The sequence below is a fragment of the Rhinatrema bivittatum genome, chromosome 1 (assembly GCF_901001135.1).
Source record: "Rhinatrema bivittatum chromosome 1, aRhiBiv1.1, whole genome shotgun sequence".
Classification (NCBI taxonomy): Eukaryota; Metazoa; Chordata; class Amphibia; order Gymnophiona; family Rhinatrematidae; genus Rhinatrema; species Rhinatrema bivittatum.
This window is the reverse complement of record NC_042615.1, coordinates 489,204,884-489,217,235: the sequence shown is the minus strand read 5'-3', so window position 1 is coordinate 489,217,235 and position 12,352 is coordinate 489,204,884. Positions and strand designations below refer to the sequence as shown.

General features: G+C 43.1%; 1 protein-coding gene across 3 annotated transcripts in view; it reads right to left on the bottom strand.

Moving 5' to 3' along the window:
* Positions 1–12,352, bottom strand: part of LOC115095150 (ceramide kinase-like) — a 23,516-nt gene extending 11,164 nt beyond the window's left edge. The window contains exons 1-4 of one of the 3 annotated variants that reach the window (XM_029608456.1): positions 12,158–12,352; positions 9,688–9,711; positions 8,045–8,152; positions 3,204–3,326 (exon numbers count right to left, since the gene is read on the bottom strand). In XM_029608456.1, coding sequence (XP_029464316.1) covers positions 3,204–3,326; positions 8,045–8,152; positions 9,688–9,711; positions 12,158–12,272 — 370 coding nt within the window. In that variant the 5' untranslated portion in view covers positions 12,273–12,352. The remainder of the gene's footprint in view (positions 1–3,203; positions 3,327–8,044; positions 8,153–9,687; positions 9,712–12,157) is intronic. The other 2 variants (XM_029608464.1, XM_029608472.1) reach the window with 2 other exon arrangements.

The window sequence follows — 12,352 nt, the reverse complement described above, 5'->3', positions numbered from 1 at the left end:
CACCTTTCTTTCCTGTAAATACTTCATGGTTTATTTATTTGTTGCCAGAGGATGTGGTTAGTGCAGTTAGTGTAGCTGGGTTCAAAAAAGGTTTGGATAAGTTCTTGGAGGAGAAGTCCATTGACTGCTATTAATCAAGTTTACTTAGGGAATAGCCACTGCTATTAATTGCATCAGTAGCATGGGATCTTCTAGGTGTTTGGGTAATTGCCAGGTTCTTGTGGCCTGGATTGGCCACTGTTGGAAACAGGATGCTGGGCTTGATGGACCCTTGGTCTGACCCAGCATGGCAATTTCTTATGTTCTTAGGCTTGGAATCCTCTCTTTTCAGCTTCAGTTTCTTCACTGACTGTGGGACATTAGCTCCTAGGATATGTTCCAAACAATTTCAGTTTTATCAAGGTTTTGTTTTGTATATTTTACACATTAGTCAATGATTTTTGTAAAGGAGTCGTAGAAAAGATTTTCTTCTGAACACTCTACCATGCAGATCATTGTTGTAAGCAATGCTGTACTGTGGACAAGTACTCCGTTGTCAGCTAAACCTTTCAGCAGGTCGTTTGCAGTGATTTGTGGAGTCTGTTTTGCAGATCCGAACAGTTTTAATGCAGTTCTATTAGAACTTTTTCTTGGTGTTCCAGATCTTGTCCATGTAATATTTCTTAAAAATGTTTTTGACAGTTGAAATTGCTAGCTAGAAGCATTAGGACTTTTTTTATAGCTTTCCTTTTCTTTGTAAGAGTAAGTTATCTTCATGTTTAAATGCTCAGACATCTGCTGCTTTAAGGAGACCATGCTTGTTGAAAGCAGACACCATAGTTAAATGGAGAAGACAGGGTTGTGAAGTTTTGGACTTTATAATAGGGTACCTTTATAGCATAGTGAAATGGTAAAGTATGACTATCATCAATAAAGATTTGATTATTTGACACAGTTTGTGTTTTTTTATTTGAGCTAATTTAAGATACTATTCTTGATTTTTGTCTTTATTTCCCATTTTTTAGAACAGTGATAGCACTTTTTTGTGTTTTCTTTGTGAAAGTAGTCAGAACAACAATCACAACCTGAGAGGTTAGAAGGGTCAGAGTATTTGTTCAAACTGGAAAAGTCTTCACCTGATTAATTGAAAGCCTAACAAATCAATCAACTTTTTGGGCCTTATTAACAAGTTTTTGAAAAAAAAAAAAAAAAAAGAAGAATGACTCAATTGGAAAGCTATCCAAACTTTTGCACATGCCACATTCACTTTTTTTTAAATTAATTTTCAATCTGTTAAAATCAGACAATTATTAATTTTGCAAGAAAAAGTAGCAGAAAGATGTTGTGTTTAACTTTGTACCACGTAGAGGTCATCATCTTCTGTTCACTTAGAGATTCATTGAAACACACAGTTTGACCAGGATGTCTAAATTTTTCCACACAGCTGTAGCTTTCAGATGCAATTATACCCTTCCTCAGGTCAAAAAAAGAATAAGCAAAAGATGACATTGCCAGGAAATAAGTGAATCATCTTTTGTTCATTCTGTTCTGGCCTGAGGAAGGGAGTTAGTCCAATAAAAAAAAGGTATCACTTCATTTTTTAATTTCTATTTCCACACAGATAAACCACTGGTGTGAGTAAAAAAAACTTTATATATTACCTGTACATATTAACACCCTATGAGCCCCAGAAGAAGCTCTTTAGCGCCATGCAAGTATTACAGAGAGCACTGGCAATAATCTGAGAAACTGACATATCCTGGCTTGCAAGTGAGATTCATTCCTGTCATGATGTGCGCAAAACCCTAAATCTATTCTGGGACCTGCAGGGAACTCAGTGCCCGGGGCAATCAGCTAAGGTCGCGCGCGCTCTCTCTCTCTCATGCCACAGGCCTTAACAGATGTTTATTATTCTGAGGTTTTTGTCTCCTACAGCTGAGTGCGAGTCTGGACCCACCACAGGGTCCTGGCTGCTGGTATTGCTTAGGATCTGTCTTGACTGTAAGAGCAACCACCACCTGTTGGCTGCAAGCTGTACGCCCCATGACTCCTGGGCACTCCGTTTCTCCAGTAAGAACATAAGAACATAAGAAAATGCCATACTGGGTCAGACCAAGGGTCCATCAAGCCCAGCATCCTGTTTCCAACAGTGGCCAATCCAGGCCATAAGAACCTGGCAAGTACCCAAAAACTAAGTCTATTCCATGTAACCATTGCTAATGGCAGTGGCTATTCTCTAAGTGAACTTAATAGCAGGTAATGGACTTCTCCTCCAAGAACTTATCCAATCCTTTTTTAAACACAGCTATACTAACTGCACGAACCACATTCTCTGGCAACAAATTCCAGAGTTTAATTGTGCGTTGAGTAAAAAAGAACTTTCTCCGATAAGTTTTAAAATGTGCCCCATGCTAACTTCATGGAGTGTCCCCTAGTCTTTCTACTATCCGAAAGAGTAAATAACCGATTCACATCTACCCGTTCTAGACCTCTCATGATTTTAAACACCTCTATCATATCCCCCCTCAGTCGTCTCTTCTCCAAGCTGAAAAGTCCTAACCTCTTTAGTCTTTCCTCATAGGGGAGTTGTTCCATTCCCCTTATCATTTTGGTAGCCCTTCTCTGTACCTTCTCCATCGCAATTATATCTTTTTTGAGATGTGGCGACCAGAATTGTACACAGTATTCAAGGTGCGGTCTCACCATGGAGCGATACAGAGGCATTATGACATTTTCCGTTTTATTCACCATTCCCTTTCTAATATTCTGTTTGCTTTTTTGACTGCCGCAGCACACTGAACCGACGATTTCAATGTGTTATCCACTATGACACCTAGATCTCTTTCTTGGGTTGTAGCACCTAATATGGAACCCAACATCGTGTAATTATAGCATGGGTTATTTTTCCCTATATGCATCACCTTGCACTTATCCACATTAAATTTCATCTGCCATTTGGATGCCCAATTTTCCGGTCTTCCTGCAATTTATCGCACTCTGCTTGTGATTTAACTACTCTGAACAATTTTGTGTCATCTGCAAATCTGATTATCTTACTCGTATTTCTTTCCAGATCATTTATAAATATATTGAACAGTAAGGGTCCCAGTACAGATCCCTGAGACACTCCACTGCCCACTCCCTTCCACTGAGAAAATTATCCATTTAATCCTACTCTCTGTTTCCTGTCTTTTAGCCAGTTTGCAATCCACGAAAGTACTGACCATATTGCTGGATCCTCCTCTGCAACGCCTCCACCCACTGCTGGCACAGCTCTGAATCCTGGGCTGTGAAGCACAGGGTCTCTAGGATCCAGTGCTCTCTCTTCACCCTCTTCACATGGAAAACTAAAAGCAGAAGATAACACCTCTGTTAGTGGTACAACAGCCCTGGCTTTTCCTCCCTAGCAAAGAGCAGAGTGCTAGGGCTGTCTGTAAGGGATGGCAATGCCTAGACTCAGCCTCCACTGCAGCATCACATTTAAATTGAATTTCTGATTTATATTCTGCCTTTTTTGTGACTGGTCAGCCTCTTCAAAGCAGATTTACATGCACGTACCACAGGTATTTCCCTGTCACCAGGGGACTTCCAATCTAAGGGGTCATTTATTTATTTTATTTATTTAAGGCTTTTATATACCGACTTTCTTGATACAAATCAAATCAACTCGGTTTACATCGAACAGGCAGTTAACCATAACCAATTAACAAAAGACAAAATTTGATGAAGCATAAAGTTACATTATAACAAGGGAGCAAAAACTGGGGATAGGAAAATAAAGGGGGGAGAACAGAGATAGTATACTATATACAGGTGAGGGTGTGGGAGGGAGGCAAAGGAGCAAATACCATGGAGGGTGGGAGGAATTCCTGGGGTATTTTTCCCCCTCCTATGAAAAAAATATTGTGGTGACTTCTCCGCAATATTTATTGTGGTGAAAAACATTTCACAAGAAAAAATATCACAGAAATAATGGGAAAATGTGTGATCGTTGCCCTCATCAACTTAAAGAGCCACCAGTGGCCCAAAACACATCCCCCCCCCCCCCCCCAATGTGTAAAATCTCTCCTGCCCCTGCCTGTCGAGGTGACCCAAATGTAAAAAAAAAGATGTTAACTGACATGTGCCAACACCCCACCCCCCCTTGAACAAAAGTAACCCCCTTCCTGGTCTACCCCTCTACCCCAGTAGCAGCCCGCCAAGGGCCCTCCACCCTCCAGACCTCCCCCATATCTTAGATTATGTCCCTGATAGTCTAATGGGGTCCCTGTTAAACCTAGTGGGGCCCAGAGTGCCCTCTAGGCTCTGGGCTGGTCACTGCCATTTTCCAATAGAGAGGCAAAGGCAGGTTGATGCTATCACTCAGCACCTACGTAGAAAACCTGCCATAACCATGACAGCACTAACTGCCAGGATTCAAACAGCAACAACCCTACATATTAAAAAAAAAAAAAAGCAGAACTGTAACTATTATGCAAGCCCTAGAACACCAATATACCTCCTACTGGGAAATAGAACAAGCTGGGTCACTGCAAATATTTACACAGAAACTACTCACAAGCAGAATCTCACTTCAGTCACACATGCAGAACATATTCAGACCCTCCTAAAATACAGAATAAGGGACTACAAATCTGAAACAGCAACCCCAAGAAGCCATAATCTATATGCAATGCAACACTGAAAGAAAACAAAAAAAACCCAGAAATCCATTTCCTCCTGTACTGTGCAAAATACAAAAAATATCAGACACGCATGGTCACCTTTCTCTAAGAAAATACAAGAATTCTTTGGTCCGACAAAGAGCAGCACAGCTGTAAAGAATGAAGAAATCAAAACATCTGAAAAATGGCCCCAATCAATCTACAGAAAAACAACAAGACGTCCACTGAGAGAGACAAAATGTAAGTAGCTTCATGCTTATTATTGTATACATGGTACAGAAAAAGCTCTTTATCATTGCATACATTGTAAACCTATGCATTTGATGTAAGACACACTGTTACAGAATTGTGAAGATTAATCAGAAACATACTGAACAACCCAACAGAGAAGAGCACTAAATTCATATTAAGGGGACATGGAATTCCAAACACTATAATGGCAAGAAATAATAAAAACTGTAATTTCAATAATTTTACAATAAAAGTAAAGTTAAAAAAAAAAAAAAAAAAAAAGAGAGAGAGAGAGAGATGCACATTCACAAAGCTGACAGAGAAACTCAAAGACTTCCCGCATAAGAATGAGCAGGAAAACCTCGGCATAATCCTGTGGAAAATGGGAGAAAGAGCAGTTAAGGCAGCAGAATACTGTATGTTGTAACCTGGCAACAGGCCTGAAACAATCTGGCCAGGGACAATACAGACAAGCACCAGAACTCGGAAATTAATCCGTCATTACTGTCACCCAGGTAATATATATTTGTTAGCTAAAGCCAACTACTGATTCTATTTAGGAACATAAGGAGTGAGGGCAGATAAAGACCCATCGGGCCTAGCTGAGAGTCTTCCTCTGGTTTGCTAGCACTTGGTAAGATAAGCACACAGATTCCTATGTGCCAACTTGCCACCCCTTCCCTTGTATTCCCCAACTCCCACCACTACCTTCTGCTGCTGGGCCAAGGTGAAGGTCTGTCTATTCAATCACATGTAATACTGGCACCAGGCCCTCTCTCCATCCCTCCCAAAGAGGGAGGCAACTGCTCAGGGGCTTCAGCTCATCTCACCTGCCTCTATTTCTCTTCTGTACAATGTAATTCTTCCTTTTACCACATTATGTATTACCTTGACAACACACACACACAAAGTTAAAATACACAATCAAATTAAATGTCATGTCAATAGATTTTCTGTTCCTTGCTAATGTGTCCTCATGCTTTCTCATTCCTTCACTTTAATTATTTATTTGATCTATATTCCACCTTTCAGACACTTCAGAGCGGATTACATTCAGGTGCTGTAGGTATTTCCCTATCCCCAGAGGGCTCACAATCTAAGTTTGTACTTGACGCAATAGAGGTTGAAATAACTTGCCCAAGGTCACAAGGAGCGGCAGTGGCTCCTGGCTTCCCTGGTATGCAGCTCACTGCTCTAACCACTAGTCTACTCCTCCACTTACTAGATTCCTGAAATAATGGAGTCGCGGCTGAAAGAAAGAATAGTGAACTATCTACAGTCAGAAGAATTGCTGAACCAGAGGCAGCATGGATTCACCAGGGGAAGGTCCTGTCAGACAAATCTGATTGACTTTTTTGATTGGGTGACTAGGGAACTGGATCGAGGAAGAGCACTCGATGTCATCTACTTGGATTTCAGCAAAGCTTTTGATACAGTCCCGCACAGGAGGCTTGTGAATAAAATGAGAAGCTTAGGAGTGAGTGCCAAGGTGGTGGCCTGGATTGCAAACTGGTTGACGGACAGAAGACAATGTGTGATGGTAAATGGAACTTACTCTGAAGAGAGAGCGGTGTTAAGCGGAGTGCCACAAGGATCGGTATTGGGACCGGTCCTGTTCAATATCTTTGTGAGCGACATTGCGGAAGGGATAGAAGGTAAGGTTTGTCTTCTTGCGGATGACACTAAGATCTGCAACAGAGTGGACATGCCGGAAGGAGTGGAGAGAATGAGACGGGATCTAAGGAAGCTGGAAGAGTGGTCGAAGATATGGCAGCTGAGATTCAATGCCAAAAAGTGCAGAGTCATGCATATGGGGAGTGGAAATCCGAAAGAACTGTATTTGATGGGGGGTGAAGGGCTGATGTGCACGGAGCAGGAGAGAGACCTTGGGGTGATAGTGTCTAACAATATGAAGTCTGCGAAACAATGTGACAAGGCGATAGCTAAAGCCAGAAGAATGCTGGGCTGCATAGAGAGAGAGGAATATCTAGTAAGAGAAAGGAAGTGATGATCCCCTTGTACAGGGCCTTGGTGAGGCCTCACCTGGAGTACTGTGTTCAGTTCTGGAGACCGTATCTACAAAGAGACAGAGACAGGATGGAGGTGATCCAGAGAAGGGCGACCAAAAAGGTGGATGGTCTTCATCGAATGACTTATGAGGAGAGATTGAAGAACCTAAATATGTATACCCTGGAGGAGAGGAGGAGCAGAGGTGATATGATACAGACTTTCAGATACTTGAAAGGTTTTAATGATCCATGGACAACAACAAACCTTTTCCATTGGAAAAAAATTAGTAGAACTAGGGGTCACAATTTGAAACTCCAGGGAGGAAGACTCAGAACCAATGTCAGGAGGTATTTCTTCATGGAGAGGATGGTGGATGCCTGGAATGCCCTTCTGGAGGAAGTGGTGAAGACTAAAAATGTGAAGGATTTCAAAGGGGCATCGGATAAACACTGTGGATCCATAAAGGCTAGAGGATGGGAATGAAGAGAAGAGCCATGGGGGTGGCTTGCTGGAATTGAGGCTATTACCTAGTGATTACTACCCTTACTCAATAAGCCTTCACATGGTTAATGCAATTCCAGCATTACTCTCTGCTTCAACAGCAAGGGGAAATGTGGAAAAGAAGATTTGCATTCAGACAACAACCAACAAGGACTGAACTACACAGTCTGGTTAAACAAATAAGCGTGGGGGTAGCTTGCTTATTGCGGCAGTTACTACCCTAAACCAATTAAGCCTGATACATCACTTTGAATGCATATACAGCGTTGCTCTCTGCTTCAACGGCAGGGAGAAATGTGGAAAAGAGGATTTACATTCAGACAACATCCAACAAGGCATTGATCTGTGCAGTCTGGATAAACAAGCATCGGGGTAACTTGCTTGATGATGCAGTTACTACCCTTAACCATAAGCCTTATGCTCACCTTTGATGCAACTCCAACATTACTCTCTGCATCAATGGCAGGGGGTGGCAGGAAATTTGAATCAAACAGTTACCAACAAGGGCCCTGTACTCGGTGGTCGGTGAAACACAAAAGTATGGGAAAATAAGTGTGGGAGCTTGCTGGGCAGACTGGATGGGCTGATTGGTCTTTTTCTGTCGTCATTTCTATATGTTTTTCCTCCCCAATTCTCATCACCCTTCAAGAGTAACTCACCTGTGAACTGATTCACTCCAGTCAGAGGTCCAGGGCTAGGTGTCAGAGCCTCCACATTGCCCAGCCTGGCACAGATAATCTCAGTCACCGGGATGCCAAAACTCTGGTCTGAAAGTCCAAAAGAAAAAGTGAATGGGTGGCAAGCTGAGAACACCTGAGAGCAAGAGTAACCTCTCTTGCAGAGTGAAAGATCTGTGTCTGTTCTAGAGCCGCAGGAGCAGGCCCATCACATTCCAAGTAAAATACTGTTTATATATTCAAGCAGTAAGCTTAAGCCATGCAGCAAGCCGTGTTTTGAACAGAGAAGCACAGAGGTGGAGAGACGTGATTCTCCTTTATTCATCACTTTCTCAGAATAACATGCATGCGATAGCCTCAAAGGAGAAAAGAAGACAGGGAGAGCAGCATGTGGCAAAGGTCTGAGAAAAAAAAAACAAAACTCTCCAGAAATCCAAGTATACAAGACACACACACGCAGCACTCTCTCACACACAAACACACACGGTCTCATATTTTCACCCCTGCAAACACAGAGCACAAACTTACTGTCTCACACAAACATCTCCAGGGGAAACATTTCCACATTCCATGGAGAGGAAGTGTGAAAGTCAGGGAAAGTCCCAAAAGCAGAGCATTTAGCAGGTACAGGAGCAGCAGGCTCCCACGTTTCTGCTTTCCCAGAGGAAAATCAGATGAAGCTGCAGTTTGAATTTTATCTGTGTTTATTTTTTCCTCCCAAAAAAAATGGATCTGCTGTAAGGAGGGACCTGAAGAAGATCATGTCCAGGAGTTACAAACAATAAAACAAACAAAGAAAAAATCCCTAAGAACACGTTAAAAAAAAAAAAAAAAGTAGTATTCTTTTTCTTATCTTAAGAAGCAAATGGGTTTGTACTTATGTATAAACATCCACACCAAAGAACGGAGCACAGTAATAACAGGCTGCTCTGGCAGCTCAGAGGCAGCAATCTGCACTGCCACCTGCAGGACCTGGCTTTAATTTCTGGGCCAGGACTTGGCTGGCCAGGGCTAGGGATACTGGGGAGGTAGGGTCCATATCCCCTGAGGGTAGGGGGCTTCTCAGCTATCATACAACAGCAATGGCTGAAGAATATGGAGTTCCTTTCTGTTTGTCCTTGTTGCCATTTGTTCCACCATCAATGACAAACCATAGTCCCGTTTTCCAGGACCTAGAGGAAGCCTGCTCTATCCAAGGCACTGTTTCCGAGACGGAGCCCCTGGCTCCAAGAATCTTCCTGCAGCACCTTGTAGAGACAAGATGTTTGTTCTCGAACTGGAGAATTTCTGGAATTAAAAGAAGAATCATTTTCTTCTGGTAAAATCGATTTCTGTACAAGTTTCTGGTGAGACCCCCCCCCCCACCTTGAGAGCAGTGTGCAGTTCTGGAGACCACATCTGCAAAAGAATACTGACAAGACAGCGGCAACTGAAAGAAGGGTCATCAAAACAGTGCATGGGCCTTCATTCATACATACACTGATGGAGCTAGAGTTCTGTGGGTGCTTGAGCACCCCCAATATCAGATCTGCCTCCCTCGTCACCTATTCAATCCCCCGGACCTCTGACAGCTGAGAAGAGAGGAGCGACTGAAGTGGTGAAGCAGGACGCAAATCTTTACGCACCCAATGACCTGGCATCTATGTTCTCTAGAAGAAAGGAGAGATGCAAGAGAAACATTCAAATGTCTAGCAGGCTTCCATCAAGTACCAGAAGGTAACATTTTCCTAAGAATAAAAGTTCAAGGATAAGAGGGTCATCACATGAAGCTGAAAGGAGGAAGAGGAAATATATTTTCATCGAGCAGATGGCGGACCCCTGTAACAGACTGCCAGTGAGGTTACAGGAGCCCAAAGAGTGGTAGAATTTAGGCATGTATGGGATAGACACAAAGAGGCTTCCATGGTGGTGGAGGGAGGGAAGGCGGGAGAAGACCACAGATTGAGTAAAATCTATGGCAGCCCAGGTGGACAGGCTGGGCAAACAAAGTGGGCCTGATTTGTCGATATTTTCTAAGTTGCTATGTTTTTCTGTGGTTCTTCCTACTTCGTATTGGGATGACACTAAGTAGGAGGAACCACAGAAAAACAGTGATTTCTGGGTTTTTTTTAGCCCTTGACATGCATCAAGACTTAACGTCAGCTCCGGGGTTGGCGCACGATGATTTTTTGCATTGGGTGCAATAGCTTATAGCCTCATCGTTATGGCGTTTACATGTGATGAGCGCTATTAGCTATGACTGTGTTTGGTTGTGCGTTTTGGATGTGCTAATCCCATTTTGGCCTAGCGTGTCCTAAACACGCATCCACTCATGGACTAACCCTGTGCACTAGCCTGAGTGCACAATATTGTATCAGCCCCAAAGTGTCATGGCATCGTAGCTCAGTAGAGGCTGCTTTTTTTTTGGGGGGGGGGGGGGGGAAGGTGGTTAGCTCAAGGTTTAATCTTTCTGCTTTGCTTGGCGATGCTCTTGGCATAATCATTTCCCCAATAGCACTGGGTGGCCGAGCATTATCCTCCCATATTGTACAAAAAGGGGCCATTCTCGGCTCATAGCGCAGAGCTTAGCCAAAAGATCAAGCAGTAAAGGTGGGTGGCTGGAAGCCCAAAGGAGCACATGAAAGTTGCCAGACCCCCCCCCCCCAAAAAAAATTAATAACACAAGGTAAAAACTTTGCGTTTTGTTAGATTAAAAAATGTGGAAAAAAAAAAGTTGGAAAAAGATAAACACACTGCATTCATAAAGACCAGCACAGACTAGTTTTGCACAGACCAATCATAACTTCTTAAAGTGAAAAAATGATTTGGTCTTCCCTGAAGAAACTAGACGAAGAGGTCTAATGCACTTTAAAGAAACGCCCACAGTACCTGAACATGATCCGCTGTGAATGTCACATAAGGCAGAATACAAAATAAAGTGCATGAAGGGAAAACAGGATTTTCTGTGAAGCAATGCTTAATGATGCATACTCAAGATAACAACACTGACTGACTGTGGACAGGTTGGGACAATATGCACTTCTTGGAGATTTGTATTTAAATAGTATCTTGAGCAATCTTCTAACCAAACCAAAAGAAGTATTTACAACAAATCCACCCAGATCCAATTATATATACTTCTCTATATGCAAGATGCTTTAATACGTGTTTTTTTCCTATATCAATATTAGTAAAAAGAAGATTTGTCTCCCATCCGCAGTAATTTTTCTCTTTTTAAGAAGCATTATCTTGGCTTGTTGTGAACTGGGATCGTCATGCTAGGATTACTCCGTAGGCCTTTGCTGCAGAACCTGTCCTCAGGATGGGGAGGGCTGCATATGCAAATTTAAAAAGCAAGTCCTGTATTCCTTCCCAAGAAGATACCGGTGTTAACGAGGGATTAGTTTACCTTCCTGGTACTGTGCCACTCCTCTCCAAAATAATGATGCAATTTCCCTGAATCTCAGTTCTGTGAACCGACCTGCCCTGAGCTTGTATTTTTCTCCTGCTTCTGTCTGTCATCCACTCCTAACTCCCTTCCTATGTGCCTAGGGGCTCTTATAGCTATCAACAGCTTGTACAGAGGCAAGACAGTGTCTAAAGAAAAACAATCAATCTATCTGTGCTACTTGGTGGGAGTCTTTTCTTGGCAATGGATACCTTTAAAAAAAAAAAAAAAGGCTTTTCAAAAATCAGCATATCTTAATTCATCTCTCACGCCCCTGTCCCCACTCACATAACTTTATTGGCAAGACAATGTTACACCTGTTGCCAGATTCATTGTGCCTTTATATTTCTTTAGAAACCCTCTGACCTTGCGCTGTTCTCTATGGCTCCAGTTTCTTCTAGGCTTGCAACCCCCGACAGGCTGAGCAGATTCGGTTTTAGCCCCACTGCATCTATGGATTTGTAATTCCAGGCTCTAGCAAAAAAGCAGGCCAAACAGGCGCACAGAGACAAGGAAGCAAAAGCAGAACTGGATCCGCCGGTCAGGGCGGAGCTGGATCATGTCCTGTCCCCGAATCACCACTGGCCTCCTCGGCCCAGCCACCTCACCACCAGCCCTCTTGTCCGGGCTCCGTTCATCCCTCCCCTCCCTCTCTGCCCAGGACTCACCAGCCCCGCTCTCCCGGTGCTGGCTTTCCTCTGTCCAGCGGAGGTATTTCCCTCCAAGGCTTGCCTGGTAGCTTTTCCTCTTTAAGCGGAGCAGGGACTGGAAAGTGTCTCCCATATCTTGGCAGGTTGCTGGGTCCAGCACTCACTGACGGCGCTTGCTGTGCATGCACCTGAGCAGGTGTGCCGGGCTGTTGG